At 45.7% G+C, this 23,283-nt stretch overlaps 1 protein-coding gene across 6 annotated transcripts in view; it reads left to right on the top strand.

The window, feature by feature from the left end:
* DENND2A (DENN domain containing 2A) overlaps nucleotides 1–23,283 on the top strand; it is a 56,219-nt gene that overhangs the window by 7,909 nt on the left and 25,027 nt on the right. For 4 of the 6 annotated variants that reach the window (XM_033514844.1, XM_033514842.1, XM_015627814.2 and 1 more), the window contains exons 2-5: nucleotides 14,344–14,442; nucleotides 15,312–16,523; nucleotides 17,542–17,669; nucleotides 20,864–20,985. In XM_033514844.1, coding sequence (XP_033370735.1) covers nucleotides 14,372–14,442; nucleotides 15,312–16,523; nucleotides 17,542–17,669; nucleotides 20,864–20,985 — 1,533 coding nt within the window. In that variant the 5' untranslated portion in view covers nucleotides 14,344–14,371. Of the gene's footprint in view, nucleotides 1–11,400; nucleotides 11,503–14,343; nucleotides 14,443–15,311; nucleotides 16,524–17,541; nucleotides 17,670–20,863; nucleotides 20,986–23,283 lie in introns of those variants that run through there. The other 2 variants (XM_033514843.1, XM_033514845.1) reach the window with 2 other exon arrangements.

The raw sequence follows: 23,283 nt of genomic DNA, 5'->3' as shown, positions 1-23,283 counted from the left end.
CTCATCCAAAGTAATCTGGAAACATTATCAGAAACAGGAACTTGATGTTTTAGAGCTGTCAAGGACTCCAGCTGACCAGCAACTGCTGCAGGAATACCAATTCAATCTTTTTCTGTCCTTCAAACCAGTGTTCCCAGATGTCTAACCCAGTCTCTCTTGCCATTCATATTCAAGACAGCCTTACATTAGAATTTTACTATTATTACTATTATTTTATTGTTAACAAAATCAACTAGACAAGACTGAGTTTGGAAGGGACCCACAGTGATCATCTTGCCCAGCTGCCTGAGCGCTTCAGGGCAGAAGTTAAAGCATGTTATTTAGGTCATTGACCAAATGCCTTTTACACACTGACAGACATGGGACACTGATCACCTCTCTTGGAAATCTGTTCCAATGTTTGGCCACCCTCTGGGTAAAGAAATGCCTCCAAATGTCCAGTCTGAACCTCCCCTGCTGCGGATTTGAGCCATTCCCACGTGTACTATCACTGGGTAGCAGAGAGAAGGGCTGAGCATCTTCCTGTGTACTTCCCCTCCTCAGGAAGCTATAGAGAGCCTTGAGGGGTGTTTTATTTTTTCCTCAGGCTAGTGATCAAGATCTGCTTTTTGAAAAATCAAGCCTGACCTTGGATTACATTGAGTTTGTTTTCTCTGCCTCTTTCCCTTCAAACAGGTAATCACCAACCCATTCTTTTTTTCTGACAGACTTAAGCAGATTCAGCTGTTTCATTGTCTTTGTTGCACATGTAATTTTTTTTTTTTTTAACACGTAAACAATGGGGTATTTTTAATGTAGACTTTGGTGTGATTTGCTTTGAAATCCTTGAATGCAGAATTAAGCAGAAGAATGTCACCCCATGACAAATGTATAATGCACCTTTTCTTAAGCAGTAGTTTGATAGGTTCAGCATGACTTGGTGATACAGTGATGAAGCACAGAAAGACCTGTGTGGATGAGGTTACCCAGAGGAACAAGGTGATATCCATGTCATTGCTCCATTAACTTCAGCTGAGCAATGGCCTCAAAGTGAAGTTAGGAGGTTTTTTATGCTTTGGAAGTAATTTTATGATATTGGTTTTTTAGTGTCATGATTGAATAAAAAAAATATATTTAACTACTTGGAGAAAGGTGGCAGGGTAGCCCCATCTATTTTCTTCCCTTCTTTTTTCCCTTCAGTAAAATAAATAGGAAGGAGAGAAAGCCTAAATAGTGTTTCAGCTCCTTGTAAAGGGAGGGTTTAACACACACCCCCTCAGTTTAGCTAAATTTCGGTAAGTAATGTCATTCACAGTAAAGAACCTGACTCTTGTAAGCTTCCTTCAGATTACCTTAAATGTTTTCTTGGAAGTTTCTCTCTGTTGGGTTTGGGGTTTTACGGGGGCATACTGAATTTAGATCAAACTTGGCAAAAATTATTTAAGTTAGTCAGAAACCACAAGTAATTTACTCATCCAGCAGCACTCAAACCTGTTTGTGATTCATGCAAATTGAATTGCTGAGACCATGCAGCTGCATTTCAGGTATGTGAGTGCATCTTGACCAGATAAGTTATTTTCTGGAGCATTTCTGATCAGGTAAGAGAAACAGGCCCTTTTACACTGTGGTTCAAAGTTTGTGAGATGCTGCTTCAGGAGGAGAGAGTACTTTTAGAGCACAAATCGCCTCTTGGGAGCATTCCTAGTTTTATATGATAACTATATTTGCAAACACTGTGCATCTCTAATATTCTTTGTGCTTGGGAAGGCGTATAAGCAAAGGTAACTTCCTGCTAACCTATTTCCAGGGCTGAAATTTCTCCTGTGACTTACTTATCATTTTAATATTAATTCAATGAACCCACTTAGGGAAGATTTTTATTAAGTGGATGCTGTGCAGTCTGAACATTTGAGTTATTACATGCAAAAGTGATGGCAAGAAGAATGCCTTCTTGAATGCCAAACATTTTTCTTACCAAGCAAGAAGTAAATCAAGTGCAGTATTACTTAAGCTCTTCTTGTTCATCTTCAAATAGAAGAAAATGTTTGGGGAATTTCCCCTAAAAAACAAGTTTAGGTTTAATTTTCCAGTTATGTCTGTAGACATTCTGTTTTCAGTAAAGAAAATACAATTGTTATCAAATATCATATTGTACTCAACTGCAGATAACTGAGGCAGCACTAGGCAGCTTCTACCTTTGTATAAAGAATGTGGTTCTGGTGAGGAACATCTTAAAAAATATGATCTAAAAGAGGGGAGATTTAGATTAAATGTCAGGAGGAAATTCCTTATTGTGAGGCTGGTGAGGCACTGCAGCAGGGTTCCCTGTCCCTGGATGTTGTGGGTGCCCTGTATCTGGAAATGCTCAAGACCAGGTTGGATGGGCTTCAGGCAGCCTGATCTAGTGAAAGTTGTCCTTGTCCATTGCAGATGGTCCTTAGGGCTCCTTCCAACCCAAAGCATTCTGTGATCTGACTGGACTGTTCACAGAGTATTTAATCTATGGAAAATATGCATTTGCTGCAATGGCCATCTTCTACAGAGGGGAAAAAAAATAAACATTTACAGACTGCCTCTTTCCTGAGCCAGATCTCCAAAGCTGAGTGTGCAACACCGATGTTTTGGGATATTGGGGGTGGAAATTTCACAGAGAAACTTGCAAATCATCAGGGCACTATACCAGGTGGGTCACTCTAGTGCTGGCCCTCTGCCGTGGGAGACCTCATCTCTTGCCCTGCAGGAAACCTTTCTATTCTTTTAACATCACATGAGAACCTGTAAGAGTTGTCCCACCCCATCCAAAGAGGTTGTATGGACTTGAGCAGAGGGGGCTATGTCTCTGTAGGTACATCTGTGTTGGGGATGAGCCAAAATGAGGTGAATGTGGAGGGTAAAATGGAAGCCATACCATAATCACTGCCATCACCTTTGGTGCAGCTGGTATTTCCCCTTGCACTGGACTGGAAATGGCATCTTTATGAGCATTTTAGATGAAAGGGGATGATGAGGTTTATTGAACAGTTCAGGGGACAGGGCTTCTGCAAAGGGATTGACTCCAAAATATTCATGCTCTGATATTTTTTTCTGGGTCTTTTAAAATGTGCCCCTTGTGAAACGCTGGGGCGTACAAAGCAGTCAGTGCTGGCTGCTTTGTAGTAATGAGTTTTTCCTGTGCACAATAAACAGTATCAAGGCCCAGTCCAGCACAACATCCAAACATTTGGGTGGAGTATGCCCTGGTGGTTACCCTGGAATACAAAACTTGGATGCACATTCTCTGGGTTGGAAGCTTATGTACAAATAACTCCATTTCACTTGTGAGATAAGGACTGATGGAGACAATTGTACATGGGTCCTCTGCTTTTGCTCTATTATCCTGCAGTGTGATGTATGTCAAAGAAAGTAAACAATGGAAATTAAAGTCTTTTATGTATGTATTGGCTTTAGCACATCCCTTGGAAGAGAGCAGTGAACATGTGCTTGTTTGATAACTCTCCAGTTTCCAGGTTTTCTGCTGCAAGAAGCCCAAAGGAATGCTTCAGCAAAGGAAAAAAAACAAATCTCCCAAATGAATGCTTTCAGTATTTCCCACTTTTGTTTAGTAGTTGGTTGTTGGTTAGTTTTTAATTTAGTTATGAAATAACTTTAAGCTTTTCAAAAATTTGTACCCTGATCTCTCTGAAAGTGGAATGAAATTGGGAAGAAAATATTTTCCTTTTCTAAGAGTGAAAATTTACAGCACTCATCAGTATTTGCCAAGACAGCCTCATTGGTGGATTCACAGCTTCCCTAATAGCTTCCATGGAGCTGTTGAGGTTTGTTAGGCACTGCAGAATGACTAGGGACAAAAGACAGTGGAAATGTGTTAGGGATACCATAATTTTGTATCTTGTTTTGGCAGCTATTTTTTACTGCTTCCTTGCTGATCAGTTGAAGGAAGGCAAAAAAGTATCACTTGGGGAGGAAAATGTCTAGTTATAATGTTTTGAAAGGGATTTTTTGTTGTTATTTTCCACAGAGAAAATGAGAGTGATTACTCACTTTTACAGTAATTCATGATCTGTTATGATAGGATAATGCAGGTTTGGAGGGATTACAGGAGTCCTGTACTCCAGCCTCCTTCTCAAATAGGTTCAGGTTTGAGCTCAGACCAGATTGCTCAGGGCTTTGGTTGGGTCTTAGAAACCACAGGGCTGTTCCAGAGCTCCTCTATTTTCCTCATGGTGAAAAGAGCTCTTTCACCCTCATAGTGAAAAAAAGATTTTCATCAAGTCTCTGTGTTCCCTCTCATTTTGTCTCTCATCCCACCAAGAGAGAAACAACCAAGGAATTTGCTTCAGGTCACACACCGTGCTACACCAATGGTTTTGTTTCTATGAGGAAAACAAAAAAGAATATATCTATTAAAAAGTCACAACAGAATGTGGAAACCTGTGTCGTGTCTCTGAAAGGGCCTGGGCATACACGTGTCATTTCAGATCTGACCTGGACATGCTGAGGTTTACAGCATCACTGTCTCAGTCTGTCCTCCAAGCTGCCAGATGTGAAGAAGCTCTTTTGACATCTGTAGATTAATTATTTCTTCTGGAAGTTCCCTTTTCAGGACTGTGATCTGTTATCTGAGACATCTCCCACGTTAGCAAGCTCTGCCAGCTCTGTGGAGCTGGATCTGGTGAGCAGCAGAGTTTGCGTAGGTGCACAAAGGTGCACAGAAATGTGCTCTTGATTTTCCCAGCCATACCTAGACCCGTCTCCTGTTGCAGTCAGCGAAAACGGAATGTGTGATTACAATTCTTTGAAAATTGTAAGCTGCTTCTCCAGACATGGAATCATTTAGATTGGCAGAGACCTCCAAGATCATGGAGTCCACCCATTAACCTAAAACTGCCAAGTCCGCCACCACACCGTGTCCCTAAGCGCCACATGAATACAGTGTGGAGCTAATTCAGTCAAAGCTGGGACTTATTTGGGAGTTAAAATAAAGAGATGGAATTGCAAGTGTTAGTGCACGCCTAGTAGGAATGTTTGTTTAAAAAAAAAAATCTGATCCTCGGTTGTGAAAATGGGTCTTAAACTTCAAAGTCATGTCATCACTTTTGAAAATTTTACCCTTCCTATTTTACTTCTTTCTTTCCCTGGGGCTTTTCTACCACAAAAAAGTGGCAGAGGAATGTGCCACCAAGCTATCAGGATGTTTTGCCAGCATTTTTGCCTGACCATACCAGGAGATCAGATCTTTCCTGCCCTCTCTTACCAAGTTTTGTGATGAGAAGCTGTACGGAAGCCTCTGGGGCATAATGTATGGCTTGTTAATTGATAATGTATGGATGGTTACCTGCAACGGGCTGGCTCCCTGTGCTCTGCCCTTTGCTGGGGTTGGGGAGCCTTGTGAGAGCAAAGGGTCGCTCCTGGCATTGTTTTGTGCTCAGGTTGCCAAATTCCTGCTTATGAAGAGGGTGTGGGTGGACAAGCAACACAGTGATGTGAGTTGATTTTCTTTCTGTGTCACTTTCTTGTTCAGGTTGTCGGTGCTGGGGAACCCTTGTGCTGCTCTCCCTGGGCCATCGCCCTCCAAACCCCGTCCTGTGCTTGGGATCGCCCTGCCAGGGGGAAAGAATCAAACCGCGTGTGAAAGGCTGGAGGAGGAAGAGGAAGAGTGATTTTTCCCTAGGATCTGGGGGTTTTGGTAGGGCTTTTATTGGCCGTGAGTGCAATGACCGCCTAACCACAGGGGCCAGGCTGGCTCCCTCCCCCTCGCTTCCTCTCCCTGGCAAGGCGAAGCCGCTCAGATTTCCTCCCAGCACGGGCGGATGGATGGCGGCTCTCGGCTACATTCCTCTCAATACAAAAGGAAAGGAAAAACTGCTCTCTGCACGGGCAGATGGCCGACTGTTTCCTGGCAGCTCCGCTCCGCTGTCCTTTTTCCCATTGTCCTGACACAAACACTCGCACACACGCACGCACACACCCACCGAGAGCAGCTTTCCTCCTGGAAAAATAAATAAATGCAAGCCCAGAGGTTTATTCCTCCTTGGAGCTGTGTGAGCTTCCTCCTCGTGACGGCTGAACCTTGGGCAGCTCACGTGCTGCCTGGCCTTGCTCTCCGCTCGGGAAGGCTGGGCGAGGGCATGATGCGGTTGGGAGAATTCCATAAATAATAAGGTCAGCAATGAACAGATTCTGCCTTTGTGATGGCCAAGACGCGTGGGAGAGGGAGGGTAAGGGCAAAGAGTAGGTTGAACGAGACAGAGGGAAGCGGGGTCTCCTGAAGCGAAAAGCAATCTCTGGGTGACTGCCTGAGCTCAGAAGGTGATGCTTGATAGAGACAGGCTGTAGTGGAAGGTCACGGACCTGGAGTGGGCACAGGAAGGTCTCACGGAGCATGCAGATGCTGCCCCAAGGTTGCGGTGATGGACACTTCAGGAAGCTGTGTGCTAAATCCTCATCACGAGGGACAAGAGTCAGCATCCTGCAGGGTGAAGGCCACCAAAGGAGAGATTTGCTGAGGCTCCATTTATCTCCCTGATGATAACTTATTTTGGAAGAAGTTGAGGTCCTTCATTTTAATGCTCTCATTTCCTTTCTGAATGTGAGACAATTTGTCTTCCTGCCAGGAAACTCTTTGCAGAGTTGCTCCTCGAAGGGACCTCTTTGGGTCCCATTTATGTTAGAATAGCAGAGATTATCTCACCACATCAAAAATGGATTTCAGTGTGGTTCATGAGCTGAACACTGTTTTTTAGTGACAGGTTGTTTCCTATGCTGTCAAATGCCTGGGTTTCTTATAAGCAAAATAACCCTGGATTCTTTCCGATTCTTTAACGCTAGAAGTGATTTACTGGTGTAGTAGGACTGGTATGTTTGTAACACAGCACTCTTATTGCAGGAGGGAAATGCACCCACATCAGCTGTGGTAGAAGTGAGTATTTGAAGTGAATATTTGCCAATTTATTTTTGACTTTGTTGGAACCTGAAGCCAGTTCCAGTGCATCTGCTGGAATCCTGTCTCTCTGTGTGGCTGATAGAGGATTCTGCTGGGAGATGTGTGCTTGTGTGAATCTGGTCCATATGTCTTTTGTTTTATTCTGTATTGACCACAGTCATCTTCTCTGTAGGTAGTTTGAAAGCCAAGCAAACCAGGTACGGATCACCGTCTCCAGTGATGTAATCTGCAGGCAAGGATACACCACCAGTGTCTTCTTCAGCCTTGACTTCAAGTAACTGAATTTTCATTCATTAGGCTGCAAAGCAGAAGCAAATATTATCACCCTTTCAAAAGGGATGAGCAACCCCACTGTGTGCACACATACACTCACACAAGACCTTAAACACAGGGAGATTATCTAGTAATGCCAGGAACTGTCCCAGAAGGGTTGTCCTCCAATCCTGCCTTCACTTCCCAGGGTCTTGCTTTCCTCATCTGGAATCACAGGGTTTTTTCAATCTTTTTTTCGTTGCTTCCTTGTAGAAAGCATAGCCTGAAACACATAATTCCATTAAGCATTGCAATCATTTTAGCAGCCAGATTGGAAAATACTGAATCATTCTCTTCCTTACCATGTGAATTTTTTCTTACTATTTGTTAACCTATCTGCAGGAGTTAAGACTCATCATGTCTCTAAGCAGTCATACTTGCCACCAGGATGAAAAGCAGTATTTACCTTCTATGCATGCAGGACTAAACCTGTGACTGGGGCCAGTAAATTAGAAAAAGAGTGTTTCTGGTTTTTTTGACAGGGTCATGAAACATCTTACTGCTAACCCTGAAAATGCTGTGTTTTTCAGCTGAGGGTGTGTCTGCCTGAAGGAAACTGAAGTCGAATACCCTTTGAGTTGTTTTTTACTGTTTGTTATGTGTTTAGAGGGAGGAACAAAGAGAAAATAAGACAATGGGAAATGTGGAACAATCTTAATAATGGTGGGTGCAACGAGCCCCACCTTTAACAGAAGACAATTCACATTGTGAGACCCTGTTTTTGATTACTGTCTTCAGGTCAAGATTTTATTTTTGTTTCAGTCTGCACTTTTCCATGCTGAGCATTGCCTCTGGCTGAATTACTTTTGAAAGCCTTTAGCCAAAATGGTTCAGCTGTTTCAGTGTGAAGCTTGGGGAGAAAATTGTTGCTGCTTCCGCTGTGTTAAAAAAGAAAAATGAGGCTTTTCTTTTGCTAAAACGTGTCTTATGCTTTGAAACAAAAGTGCTGTTTGGATCAGGAATTTGTCCTTTCCTGAGTCATCTCTACCCTAACTTTTCCAGGACTCTGTGGGAAGAAAGTTTCAGCTGGCACATGGTCAGCAGAGGTTTTTAGAGCTGCCTTGTTACCAGATGTGCTGTCCTTCCAGCTCCCAGTGTCAGGCAGGTGATGCTGGTGGTGTCGCTATGGAGCTTGACCTACAACCTTCTGCAAATGGTCAATGGAGGGAAGTAGTGGACAAGAGATGAGTGTAGTTTCTCAAGGGTCCATCTGCTTTAGTACAGAATAAGGATGGTCTCGGGATGAAGTTGAGACCCGGCATGACGCCCTAATATTGCCCACAGCAGGTCCTGATGGCTCCCTCTTCTCACTGCTGAAGGTTAACTTCTTTACAAGCTGAGTCTTGTTGCCAGCCCTGGCAAGGGGAATTGGAATTCAATGATCTTCAAGGCCCCTTCCAGCCCAAATCATTCTATGATTCCTTCCATGTGCTTCGGTGCTCATTAGGTTCTCCCAGACAGGTGACTGATGTTGCTATCTGAGCAGAAAACTTTCTGCTTCCCCTGCCTTTTATTTCTTTGCTGGTTTAGGGGGTCAAACCAGGCAGCTTTTGAGCCTGTCCTATCTTGGAAGGGCTTTACGAGCATTGGAGCTGATACAAAGCAAAAGCAAGAAGGGAAGAAAAAAGTAGGCACACCCTTAGTCAATGGCAACCATCAGATGTGATCAGGCATGTCTTTTACCAAGGGCAGGGATGGAACCACCTTGCTGGCAGCCAGAGGAGGAGCAGGGCAGGCCTTGAACCATCCTTTCAGTTAGATTAAAGACATATAAGCAGGCAGAGTTTGTTCTGTGTGCTTAGAGAGGGAGAAGGTCAGTAGAGCAAATTATATCACAAAATTAAAGGTATGTCATAACACCCAGCACAGCTCTGCTGGACACGGCGCATTCCTGCATTCCTGGCATTGCAGAGTTGTTCCCCTGACGTTGGGTGCTTGCACAAAGGCAGAGGTTGTGATACATCGATTCCACTCGGGGTCTTTGAAAATACTAATTGTTCTGACACACAGGTTCCCTTGACCCCCTTGTAAGCCCTGTGGTGTAAGATATGATAGATCAAAGGGAAAAGTTAGGATGGAGTGGTGTCAGGGGAGTAGGAGGCTGTGTGGGATCTGGCTCTAAAAGATATTGTAGGAGCATGTCACTTCCCAGTCACTGGTCCTTCATTGATATGTTTTGCGTATGTTTATCCTGCCTTTTTTGTCTTTAACAAATTACTTGGCCCTGATTATCTAGAATTGTCTACAGTTAGGATCCCATTTTGTGTGTGATGAACTGAGCAATCCTGCTGGTGGTGTCTTCAGTCTTCATGAGATTCACATATCCAGGACAATCAGTGTCTGCAAAGAGGGCACCTTGCCCTAAGCTGACTGTGCCCAGCACAGGATAGCAGAGGAGCTGAGATGGGAAGGCACCTCTGGAGGTGGCGAGTACAGCACCATACTCACAGTGAGGTCATGTAGAGCAGTTTGTTCGGGACATTGTCCAGTTGGGTACTGGTTATCTCCAGGGGAAGAGCCTCCACTGTCTCTGGTCTTGGTCACCTTCTTGGTAAAAAGGTTTTTCCTCGTGAGTGAGCTGATTGATACTTTCTTGGGGTGCACTGAGAAGCCCTGCTGCTGTGGAGGCAGCCCATCTGCAGGGCTGACCAGGAGAGGAAAGAAGAGGACTTTGTGTAAGTTGTCTGAGGAGAAATTGTTTGGGCTGTCAGCAAAAGAGGGCTCATGGCACATGTTGTGGAGCTCAAGTTTGAGAAAACCCATGCCTTGCTGCTGGGTTGGTGTTGGGCACCTCAAGTCAGGGACTCCACTGTAAGCATCTTGTTTCACCAAGGGAGCCTCTCCTGGGTCTTGTTGCCCTTCTCAGCTCTGGCTGCATCCTGGCTTGGCTCATGTTGTCCCTGCTAGGCACAGGCTCACTCCCTGAGGTTACAGTCTGCCAGGGACCTCAGGAAGGCAGCATGTTTGTGCTGGGAACATGGACACTGCCTGCTGCTGGGGCTGTGCAGGGACCACGCAGTCTCTGTGTGTGTGTGTGTGTGTGTGTGTGTGTGTGTGTGAGAGCACAGGCACGCATCCTCATGCCTTCTTCTTCCCCAGAGGAAAACAGGCTCCAAACAGAGCAAGGGCTGGGGGAGGGAGCCTTGAAGGCTTTAACTGTTGGCTTCCCCTTACTCATGTTTTTCCTGTTAGTGTTTTGTCTTCTTGGCATCCTTCCTGTTCGTTATATGTGTATATATGTTATATATTGTTGCCTCCTTGTTGCTGTCTCTATGCTGCACCCTTTGTTGCATAAAGGAGAAGGGAGGCGCGACTGTAGGCTTTGGCTGCTCGGAGTTACTCAGGTTTTGAGCACTGAGAAGAAACACAACATGTCCTTTTTCTTCTTGGAGAAGAGTTGGACCAGCCCCAGGTTGCTCCTGTTGCTCTGAAGCCATGCTGTGCATATGTGGCAAGTGGCTAGCATCCACTTGTGGACATGGATGAAATTTTCGGGAGGTGCAAAGGAAACCTTGAGATATGGCCTCCAGCACACAGCAAGGGTAATACCCATCCCCCAAACCACCTTCAAGGTGTGCTTGGTTTATTCCCCACAAACAAAATTTCAAAGAAGGGAGGCCTGGGAGGCTTGCTGCCATCACTGTCTGACCTTCTCAGAGACGAGGCTCCCGGTGTGTGACCTGTGTGCATTTCTGATAATATCCACCACGGGGCCTTTGCGCTCCCCTGCCTTCTGTTGTCGTTTGGTGACTGCACCAAGTGTGCTGGGCAAAGCTGGTGTCTTCCTCTCCCTGGAGGTGTTCCTCTGGAAGCCTTCTCTGCCCTTGGGGGTGGGAGTGTGCCTCTTTTTTATTCACTGGTTGCTCTGGAAACATCGTGTAGTATCCCATGCCCTGAACCAGATGTGCATACTCCCAAAAGCGTTTGCATCGGAAGCGGGGAAGAGGGCACTGGGGAAGGGGGGGCGGGAGGAAAACTTAAATTAGAAGAAAACCAAACAGCTATTGCTGGAGACAGATGATTACAGCTCATGTCAAGGCTGTTTCCTGCATGCCAATGATAGATCAGTAAACAAACGCCTCTTTGCAAACACAAAGCAGGCAGGAACTCTGTTTGGAAGAGAGAGGTCGGGGTAGGTCTCACTTCACTTGGTAGCAGGAAGCCCCTATCACATGGCCCTGGGAATTGTGAGGCCGGGTGCATGTGGGAGATACGCCGAGAGGCTTCTGCTGGGAGACTTCACATCCTTCCCAGGGTCCAGCCAACAGGTTTGAGAGCTCCTTCCCCTCCCTCTTTCCTCCCACCTCCTCCCCTGTCCTTCCTTTCCCCGTTTAATTTTGAAACACTATCAGATGACTGCTTTGTTCCCCCAAACAATGGCAGGGAGTAAATTGCAGTGGCAGGGTTCTCCAAATGGGGCTCAGTATCTTCTCTCTCCTTTCATGGCCTTGATGTCCTGCTCCAGGATGTACGTGCCAGGTGCAGTGGCCTCAGGCTCGGTTCTACGGGGCTGTGCCTCCCATTGCTAGTAGAAAGTTCTTGTGTGGCTTTTGGAAAAAGCAACAACCTGTGAATTAGTACCAGAGTGATGGGTGTGTGTATGTCCTCCTTGGGTCTCCTGCTAACTGAGATCAGCCCTGCTTGTTTCTTCTAGGCAGTTTATAGAGCAGTTGTGTGGGGTCACATCCTGCTTTGTCAGAAACTCTTAGTGAGCTGTAGCAGGTCATAGAGATGCTCCAAAGGGCCTCAGCCAGCACACAGAGTAGTGTGTAGTTGATTTTAGGAGAGAAGTGGGCAGTCAGGAGGGACAGTAATTCCCTTTGCCTTTCACAATAAACTGTCGTGTTAGCTTTGGGTGCCTTGTGGAGCCAAAACTTGGAAAACAAAGGTAGATGTTGTCTGTGTACTGGAGGCAATTTTCCATCATTGCCGTTGCAATTCCTCTGATCAGGTGCTGGCAATGCCTGTGGGTCAGGCCTGCGAGTTATTTCTAGGGAACTTATTCTTGGGAAGAGATGATCATATCACCCCTGAAGCTCACTGGGCTATTGCTTGGTCCCAGGAAATTGTTTGACTGTTGGGCTTATTGAGAGGTGTCTTAATATTTTCTGCTGTTTTATTCCAGAGGTGACTCTTTCTTTCCCCTCGTGTGTCTTCTGATGTGTTTGGGTAAATATTTACCCTTTTGAGCAGAACCAGCTGATGTGCTGCAATAATTCTCTAGGTGATGCTGAGGGCACCTTTCCCGTGAGACTCTTGCAGCTGCTTTGTGACTCACTTCTGCAAATCAAGGCTTATGGAGTCTGTCCCATCCACCACAGAAGAAGAAACGAGTGCACTTCTTATTCTGTATCATCTTTTCGGCCTGTCCCACAGGAGGCCATGTCTGCTTGTACCCAGATGTTCGTTTTCAAGGCAGGGTTTGTTAGCGGGCTGCTGGAAAAGGCTGAGAGATGGAGTTTGCTGATGGAGAATCTGAGTGATCTTATGAAGACAGAGGAGCCTATCCTCAGTGAACACTCAATGTTTCAGCACAGCCACAGGGACTGTGTGTGTGGACACAAGAAATGTTGTATTTCTCACCGCTAAAGGCAGTGACGAGGAGCTGCAAGGTACCAAATGAGTGCTGAGTGAGGAAACTGTCCCTGCTCTAGGGATGTTGTAAACTAAGTGCAGAGCAGACTCTGTTGCAGCTTTGCAGGAATCTGCTTTGGCTGCCTGGGTGAGTCATTCTTTGGCCAAGGCCACAAGTATGGTTACTTTTTCATTATATTCAATCCATAACAGTTAACGGATGGATGAATAGATTTTGTTCCTTGGGCTGGTAAATTTTCTTGACAGTGTTGCAAGGCTGCTCTGTGTCTAGAAGTGAAGTGGGTGCTTGTTCCAGTTACTAATGAGGGAGAGAAACCAAGGGGGTTTATTGTGTGGGAAAAGAGAGTCTGCTAAATGGTTAGCAGTGAGCTTCCCTGAGTGTGTACACACTGAGTTGACCCAGAGTTCACTCCTTGCCTCAGGAACATTGCCAATATGGAATGAAAGGAGGGAGAGAAAACTGTGAACAAACAAAACTGATTTTCCCCCCTGCCCCCCTTTTTCCTTTCTCTGCCGAAGAACTTGAACTGTGGAAATTAGAGATCCTTTTGTTCTTTACTGTTTCTGGTGTGGTGGGCTGTATTCTTTTTTATGGTGAGAGGCACTTGGTCAAATGGCAGGCATGGCAGGACAGGCTCTGGCAGACCCGCTGGTGGAGAGACCTGAGAGACTTTTCCAAGTATTTCCTACAAGATGGTGAGCCTGTTGTCATTGCAGTGCTTTAGGGCAGGCAGACCATCCTGATAAGTGAGCAGAGATGTGCTGCAGAGTAACAGAGTAATTCTTCTATTTTTTATTTAACAAAAAAGAGCATTGCAGCACAATAAAATGGAGATGGAGTCTGTTGCATTGACTGGGTAGCAGTGGCACTCAGAGAGGGACAGTCATTCCTAGAGTGCTAGAAATCATGAGGCAAACAGAATGACTCATTTATGTGAATGATTTATCTTATCCCCACAAGGAGTTGTCCTCTGAAATGAGATCAGTAGCAGGCTAACGTGGGCCACCAGAGAGAAGATCAATGGCTGCAGTGCAGTGTCTCTTCAGGCTAAAATGTTTTCTTATCCCAAGTTTCAAATGTTGTGACAGTGTTATGTGCCCAACAACCACTTCTGACTTGCAGCCTTAACACAGGTTGTTATAAAATTGGTTTTGGTTTAGTCTTCTGTAAGGGGAAAAAAGTCTAAATCTGAGGAGATTTTGACAGCAATAAAAGCCATCTTGGAATGTGCATATTAAATGAATATTTAATTCAAGGTGTAGCAATTGATGCTGAGTCCAAGACAATCTTTGCCCTCAAAAACTGTCAACTCCTCACTGGGATTCCAAGGGGTATTGCTGTCACCCCTCTTCCCATTTTGCTGGGGAGGAAGCCTGGGCTGTCCTCAGAAAGCTGTCATGTCTTGCTTCAGCTCCTCTCCTGGATTTCAAGGAGAAACGTGTATGTGTGCGTAGAAGGAAAAGAGAAAGATGCTGAGTGGAGAGCAATGCTTCTTCCTTGTGTCTGTCTGCAGGTGACCTGCTGCCCTGCTGTGTGCTGACATGATGACAGCAAGCAAGGCCGCCGATGTGAGCAGCAAGTCTGGAGGTGCTGTCTGCAAGTCTGTTGAGAGGTGAGAGTTTTCCATCTTCCAGTGCCAGTGTGTTTTGCTTGTGTTTATTATTTTCAACACAAAGAAAACCAAAGGAAGGAAGTCTTCTCTCAGCTGGGCACTGTCCCTCTCTCCTCCCACATTAAAACACAGCCCATGAGTCCCATCCCATATCCCAAGTGTGATATCACACACTTGGAAATCTCTAGGCTAAAGATATTTGGAATTTTTGTTGCACTTTGGACCCAAAGAGTGAGGATGTTTAATCTGAGAATGTTGGGTCTGGTTTCTGGGTGTTGTGGGAGTGTGCCTGGCTGCACATGTGGGCTGGGGTGCTAGAGCCCATAGAAACAGAGTAATAAAAGTGCAGTCTTCGGGCATCAGTATGCATTTGGGGAACATTAGGATGGACTGAGAGATCCTCTCAGCAGCTGCAGAAATGCCAGCTGCACCATATGCTTTCTCCTCTGTGAAACAGCAGTACTTCTGCTGTTGTTTGCAGGTGGTCCATTTTCCATTTGTTTGCTTAATGCCTGATGATGTCCAAAGCTCTGCTGCACTTCTGCACACCCATACACACACATTGGAGAAGCTCTCGTTGGTGTCAGCATGTCTGATGTACAAAAAATACCTCTCTCACCTGCAGGCTACTTCTTCCACAGAGAAAGGTTCCATTTCAAACCTTATCTTGGTTTTAAGGAGAGAAGGGCAGTATGTTCTGGCTAGAAGGACCTTTACCTGAGCATCCTCCCCTCTAAGCCCATGTCAAGTGCTTGGTTTGAGAGTCATCTGTCATCAGCTTTATGACTAAAGTTTGAGGAGCTGATGAGCTAAAGCAAGGATGAGCAATGGCAGTGAATGTTTCTTTCCTTTTTGTCTTTGATATGCAGGACCAAGCTTGCAGATAAAAACAATACAGCAGCTGTGAAGGAATTAGAAAAACCTTTGTGTGGATTTTTGAGTGAGAAATGTTCTGAAGGTTCCTCTGTTGCCCTAGGTTTAACACCTGGAGCTGAACCAGTTTCTTCTGTGGTGAAGAACCCATTGGGAGCCTTGGAGAACTTGATGCTGGATCCAAGGCTTGACTGCTTTCAGCAGAACATGCTTAGTCCTAAAATGATCATCAGTGACCCATCTGTGGATCTGAATGTCAAAGAAAACAATAAAATCATCAGGAGACAGATAGGAGGCACTCAGAATATACGGTCACCTGGAAAACTTGGCTTGAGGAATAAGTCCTTCAGCATCAAGGACAAAATTTCAGAATGGGAAGGGAAAAAGGAAACGCAGTCTGCTCCTCGCAGAGAGGAGGAACCAGGAGTTAAAGAGGAGCACAAGCTGCCTTGTGGAACTGAGAAGATGAGTGGGGAAGCACTGGTGACTCGGAAAACGGAGACAAAGAGACTTATGAGCTGGGAACTGGAGTGCAAAGGGGCAGGCAAAGAGAATGAGCGGAAAGCGGGAACTCAGAAAGGCACAGGGCAAGCAGCAGAGCGAAAAGGAGAAACGCAGAAGGATGAGGAAATGGAGTTCAGCCCTGGAAAATGCAAAGAGGTGAAAGGTGGGAAGTGGGAGGTCCAGAAGGAGAATCTTTCAGTGCTTAGTCAGGTCAAGAAGCTAGAGCAGGCTATGAAAGATGGCTCAGCAGAGCTGCAGCCACAGTTGCCGGGTACTTACTATTCCCCACAGTGCTTGCAGGAGAAGGTGGCACAAGGGCACACCGCTCCCGAGGGCCACGAGGGCATATGTGGGGCTGAGCTCAACAAAAGGCTTCTTGGTATGGACTCTGAAGTCAGTGAGCCAATCTTTGGGACTCTAGAGGAGATAAGAACTTCTCATGTGAAATCCAAGCACTGCACAGTGGAGAATGTGTACACGGAGCCGGGGGTGCCAGAGAAGAAGCCCTTCATCAACCCACTGCCCAAGCCCCGGCGGACTTTCAAACATGAGGGGGAGGAGGACTGGGTGCCAGCAGCTAGGAATAAAAGAAACTTGCCCCCTCTGCCATCCATTCCTCCCCCTCCTCTGCCCTCCTCTCCTCCTCCATCAGCTGTCAGCAGGAGGCTCTGGAGCGGGAAGCACAAGAACAACGCTGACCACAGGTATTGGGGCTGTGTTTCGTGAAGCTGTTGGTCTTCATGTTGGAGTCCCACCTAATCATCTTTCTCTGAGAGGAACAAATCCTCCCTTTTTGCTCAGAATCTCCAGCATAATCAGCACTCAGTCATCTCTCTGAGAATGTATGAGTGGCCAGCACTACTCCACAGAGTAACTGGAGGGATAAGTTATGGCAGATTTAAGGTCACTGTATTACATGGTTTAACCTTCGAGCCCAAAATTGAGGGATTTGGGGTTTTGTTTTGGTTTTCTTAGTAGAAACTCCGCTTAATTACAAAAAGACCACAGTTGGTCTGGAACAGTGTTTGGAATGATAATCTTTAGTCTCTACTGCAGCATTTTCACTGTCCATAGTAAACCTCAGTGAATCTCATGTGTATATATTCTTCTGGAATGCTTGCTTGTTTGCCTTATATCTTCTCCCACACGATTGTCACACATTTTTGGGGTGGGGGACATAAAATACATGGCTTTTCTAGTTCCTTCTGGATAAATTGTTGCTTAAAAATTCCTGGCTCTGTTGCAGAAAGGAAATAAAAACTTGCTAGGTTTGCTCTTGGAGGGCATAGTTTTACCCTTCCTACCATTCTGCAAGCAAATTTTGTTTTTCTCTGCTGCTCAGAGCAGATTTTGGGTCCCTCTTACTCTTTTCACGGGTGGGATCTGTGCTGTAAATGGGACCTCTCATGTCCTAAGGTTCTGTGCAGTGTTCCAGGATGTGCCATTTAACACTTGCATCTTCACAGTGTGCTATTGCCATGACAACCCAGATTATCTGTGGCACCCCCAAATGCCTTTATTTGCGTGGCTGATAAAAACAGCCAATCTCAGTATTGCTTTTTCATGCTTTATATGGGATGAGGCACTGAAATGTTCTCAAGTAATTTATTTTGCCAGCTGCGTCGCAGGTTGGAGAAGTGAATTAGCTGTAATTTGGTTATAAATGCTGGTTAACTGCATCACTGTCCTCTCTGCTCCTCCTCCCCCCACCCCGTGGTGCAGGAAATCGTATGAGTTTGAAGACTTGCTGCAGTCGTCATCCGAGCACGGCCGCGTGGATTGGTACGCGCAGACCAAGCTGGCCCTCACACGCACTTTATCTGAGGAGAACGTCTATGAAGACATCCTGGGTAGGAGCTCAGCACAGGGAAGGGAGCTGGCTGCCAGTCCTGAGTAGCAAGCATTCAGCAGAGGTGCTGAATAAAGAGTGTTTATTATCCAAATGTAAACCAGGACGCGTTTTGCGCATATTATTGGCAAGTAATAAGAAAAACGGATGGGGTACTTCAAAGCTCATCAGCTTCAAAAGATAAACCTAAGGCATATGGGAAGCAGCTTTTATTTTTTTGCTGGCAAATCTCCTCTGCCTTCCCTTTGTCCTGTGGATTAATTCTCACAGCTCTGATCTGTCCATTGTGGTGATTTTGTCACTGCCGAGATAATGCGAACAGCCTGAAAACATAGCCTTGAAGTCCACAGCTCAGGAATAGGATTGTGTATGGCTTCAGGTACCATTGCAATTAAGAAACTGGGTCCCACAATCTTTGAAATTGTGTTTTACTTAGCTCTCTAACTTCAGTGTCAGACCAGTGCCATTTTGAAGATTATTTCCTGTAACTCTCTCCACTCATATCGTGTTTTTTAATATTGTGAGTTAGGTGGCCTTTGATGGAACATAGAATAGAAGTGTCCCCCTTGAAAAAGCCTTGATGAGTTTTAGTAGCTCTAGGCTGGTGCTGCATGGATCTCTTGGCTGAGGTCAGCAGATTAGGAAGGGAATAGCTGCATCAGCTCTTGCCATACTGCTGTAATCCTACAAAGGTGCCTGTGTTGTTCAGCATAGGAGGAGCTGCGCTTTCTCAGGAGCAGGCCAGGCATTATTATTTTGATACAAATAAAATCTGATCATACTTGAAGAGAAGGGACTCTTAAAGGTGTTCCTTTGGGACTGATGGCAGACAAGGCAGTTCTAATCCATCCTCTGACATTTTTTAAGCTGTTGGCCTCATTTATGCAGCTAAGGGCCTTGTGTTTGCTTTTTTTCTTCCCTTTACTTGGGGGGCCAGAGGAACAGGGAGTGTCTAAGCAGCTGCTGTGGGGTTTTTGTATTGGGGCATGATGGGAGGTCTCAGGAACCACTGAGTAAGGGTCACCTTGTCAGCTGGAATAACATGGATAGCATTACAGAGTGGCTGTGAAGGCAAATCCATCTATTCAAACACAAGCACACCCCCATGTCCCAAGTGCGCAGGGAACTCAAATATCAGCCTGAAGTTCCTCTCCCCTCCAGCTTTTAGTTGCAAAGATTAGAAGAAAACAAAGTTATAGGTAATTGTCATCTAATAGAGCATGTTTGTTTTTTTGTTTTCTTGCTGCATGTTACGGCTTTGCCTGGAGTCAGTGATCTTTAATTGGTTCCTGCAATCCTGGTGGTGTTACCATGGAAGCTTGGAAAAAGAGGTGGACAGGGATAACTCAAAATAAAAAGCTGCAGGTTTTTTTTTCACAAGACCACAGACAAGTTTAATCCACAAAACAAACAACGTGTGAAAACCTCACCGGTGGAGGAGAAACCAAGATTTCAGCCACAGGACACTGCTGCTGGCCCACAGACAATCACATGTACCCATCAGGACGTGCAAACACACACATACACACACTCATATGTGTGACTTGGGGGGGGTTCAGCTGCTGGTGGGATAATGGCTCCAGTTCCCAGCAAGTCACACGGATTTCCTTCCTGCACCCTTTTTTCCCCTGTTCATTATTGCTTACCTGGAATATTGGAAGCTAGCCCATGGATGACAAGGTTTATTTGTGAAAAAGAGGGAAATGGTGTTCTTTCTTTTAGACTGAAGCTAATTGGACTTGTTTAGCAGTTTGAGGATGGGACATGCAACAGAATCCAAGCTGGTTCTTTTTTTCTCTCCAATCTGCCAGATGCACACAGCTGAAATATATTTTCAGTACTGAGGAGGCTGTTGAAATTTGAAAGTGGAGCTAGTTTCAGGGACAGCAGAATGCTTGCTGACCAAGTGTTAGTGCAGCCTTGCTTTGCTGTGTCACATCCACTTGCCTTCTCATGGTGAATTTGGATTCCCTGCTGGAGCACTGGGTGTCACCAGCTACTGGAGAGGACAGGGCTGGGAAAGGCTTGGGTTTCTGCCCTTGTCTGAGGAGTTCAGCTGCACTCCTGCCCCAGCTGGGCAGGCAGGTGGGAGTACACTGGTTAGACAGATCCCAGAGCCATTACAGAGTCCTGCAGCACCACTGACTTCCAGTCTTTGCTCTCAGCCAAGCATTATGTGACAGTAAGAGAAAGGCAGTTGCTTCAAGTCCCAGCTGTCCACAGGGATCTGGCATGAAATGAGAGCAGTGAAGAGACAAGGCTCATAACATGTCATTTGCCTGTGCAGATGCTTGGGCTAAGCCTTTGTCAGTGGTTTCTTAGAAGCTTGGGTGGAGATGTCACAACCTGCTTTGTCAGAGTTGTGCTGTTTTTGAACACACTGAAATTCCCTAGTAGTGCTCAAGAGAGGGATGTAAGAAGTTCATTACATATGATTTTGGATGTTTAAAGCTCAAATTAGTGTGTGCCTCATCTCTAGAATTACTGGGAAGAAAGGAACCCACATCTACTTCAGAGGTGTGCATTGTGTCTCACGTAACCTCCCCCCAATCCTTCTCCAGGGCAAGAGCATCCTGACTTTGAGTGGCTTAATCCTTCCCTCTTTCTAAAGTACAGCGTGTGAGACTGAGGTCTCCATGATTGGTAGACGTGTTTCAAATCCTGGATTCCATGCTAGACATCTATGCTCAGAGCATGGATTCAGTCTTCCTGCAGTCAGCCCAAGAGCAGGGCATCACTTCAGCCCCAAGTTAGTAATGACCAGATATCATCCCCCTAAATGTGAGGCTTTAAACAGAGAAAATAACTTCATGCTAGGCTTCAGCTCACAGTTTCACTGAGCACCTCCAAGCAGAGGACTGGAAATTAGGAAATATAGTTATGAACTTGTGCATGAGAACATCACAGCTCTTGTGGACACAGGAGAATGAACTTGAGGGCTCGCAGGGTCTTTCCCATCTGTAGTATCTGTGATATGTTTCTATGGCTGCATTTGTCTGTGTCAGGGTTTGGACACTGTCCAGCAAGCAGCTGGACCTCTAGGGCCATGGAAAGGATGCAGCCATTGCAGGAATGCTTGAGAACAGGTCTGGTGTGGGAGGTGGGAGAAGACTGCCGGATCCCTAAACAGATTTTAATGGCAAACCTCAGAAATATTCCGCACTTAAATGATTTGCTTTTGGTTTTTTGCTGCAGATCCACCATCAAAGGAAAACCCTTATGAAGACATTGAGACCAACAGCCGCTGTTTGGGGAAGAAATGTGTCCTGACCTTCCCAGCATCCCCCACCTCCTCTGTACCGGGGACTCCCACAAAGGTACTTTGATTCAAGTGGCCGCCTCTTCTGCTCCTGAAAGTTTTTGGGTAAAGTCTAGGTCCTTTTGTGGAAAAAGTGGACACCTTCATCATGTTAGGGATTTTTCCTTTATGTCTTTTGCCACAGAATACTGTGTGATACAAGAGGATTTACTGCCCTTCAGTGAGGTAAAAACAATACAGCATTCCCTTACATAAATTGTTTGTTTGCTTTCACTTTTTTTCCACTCCAGGATTGCCTTCCCTGGTGGTGTGGGAAGACCTTCCTCCTCTCAAAGAGAGCATGGAAGTATTTGGGTAATCAAGGCCTGCAGTAGCCTTGTCTCAGTGTCTGTGGCAGTGCAGTCTGCCAATGCTGGTGCCCAGGTGCCTCTGCAGCACCCTCCCACCCCACTCAGGAGCCTCTTTTGCTCTCTCCGTGAGACAATTTGCAGGAAACACAGTGCCGGTCCCCTGGCTGGAGAGCTAGTGCTAGAAGGGCATCCCCACCACAGCCCAGCTCACAGCTTGCTGCATTTTTCCTCCTTGTCCATGGAACCAAAAGAAGAGGTAAAACTTTGGTTAGCTCCTCTTGCTCAGAGCTCAGGGTTTACCAAGGCCAGCCCTGCTCTCTCAGCCTCCCAAGCTTCTTTGGTTGATTCATGTTGCCTGTTTAAATAATCCAAGCCTGGGATAGCAGGGACAGCATGACAGCCAAAGTCATCTTGGCAATAAATGGGTTTGGAGTGGATAGCAGGGATCTAAACACAGCTTTCCTGACCAAAGAGTTTTCTCATGCTTTCCAAGTAACAACTATTATTAGAGCCTTCATCCAACATTTTCAGAAGTTTTATGCACAGTATTCCTTAACATGCTGCTCTTTTCCAACCAGCTTAATCAGCAACTAAGGTGTCTTTGGATAATTCAGCTCTTGAAAGTAAAAACTGTTCTGTAGTTCTCAATCCATTCTCCTTGTTGCTAGTTAGGTCTAAAACAGCAAAGGGCCATGCATTTGAATGTTGGGATGAGGTTGATTTCCCTCAGAGAGATTTGCATCACCCCTGCACCCAGATTTCCCACTATGTGTGCTATGGAAAAGGGGCTGCAGTGCTGCACGGGAATGCCTTTTCCCAGAGATACTGTTCCCAGCAGGAGAGCTGAACAGCAGAAATTATGTTACTCTACAGTGCTTTGCCATCTAAAAGCCAGGGTCTGCATCGGTCAGAAAAGTGCAAAAATGCTGCTGCAGCTCTCTTGGCAGCTAATGGGTTTGCACCTGCAGCCTTCATCCTGCTGGAGAGCCTGGCTGGGCTGCAGTGATGGGGAATGGGTCTGGACAGACTCTCAGGACTACTATGTAAGTACTAGCTCATATCCCTGGTGCAGAATGAGGTTCTTCAGTGCAAAGACTCCTTAGAGCCTCATTTTTCCATGGCTTCTCTATAGGTGGCAAATGTTTTTGTGACCTGAGCATCCTCTGCCGAATCCAGAGACTCCTGAGCTAGCCTGAATGGATTAATTGATCTAATTAATATCTGCTGAGTATATCTGCTGATGGAGGCAGATGGTGGTGCTGCCTCAGCTACAGTCACAGTGCTGCTGTGAATTATTCAGAACTAGGCTGGATAGCTCTCCCCCACACTTCTTCATGCCAGATACGTCCTCTGGCAGCGCAGATACTGTTCCCACAAAAGGTGCAATTTACCTTGTCATAACTACTAGGAAATTCTGTAGGAGAAGATTAAAAATGTTCTTATTGAGCATCTTTCTGGTGAGAAGTAGTTTGCCCCCCTTTATCTGAAGCTGAGCTTTCTACTTCTCTGATGCTATTTTTGGTCAGAGACTTTAGGAACTTTATTCTGCTACTAAAACATCTTCTGTTGTACTCCCACCAAACTTGCTAATGAGTTTAGGAGGAAAGCAGTTTCCATAATTGTCTAGCAGCATCTCTTGTACCCTTTGAAATATCTGATTCTGGCTCCTGTCAAAGGCAGCCATACTGATAGTGCTTTTTGCCTCCTCTCACTGCTTCTCTGTTCCTCCTGGCTAGCTGCTCCTTATCCCAAATGCTTGTGGTTGGTTGGTCTTGTCTTGTTCACAATCCCAGCCTCTGGATTACCCAAATCCTGGGAGATTTTTTTGCACCCTGGAGCAAGGCCTTCTTGGCCAGCCCCTGAGCTTGCCTTCTGTTCTGGAATGAAAATGGGATGCTAAATTGCTGGTTGAGTTGTAGCCTGGCAGCTGCATGGGTTTCTTGCACATGCTGAAATCCGTGGGCTCTCTCAGGCTGTTTTGACAACTGAGTGCTGTGGCTGCCCCC

Source organism: Parus major, chromosome 1A (assembly GCF_001522545.3).
Source record: "Parus major isolate Abel chromosome 1A, Parus_major1.1, whole genome shotgun sequence".
NCBI lineage: Eukaryota > Metazoa > Chordata > Aves > Passeriformes > Paridae > Parus > Parus major.
Note: the sequence above shows the minus strand (reverse complement) of the source record. Positions and strands in the feature narration are given on the sequence as shown.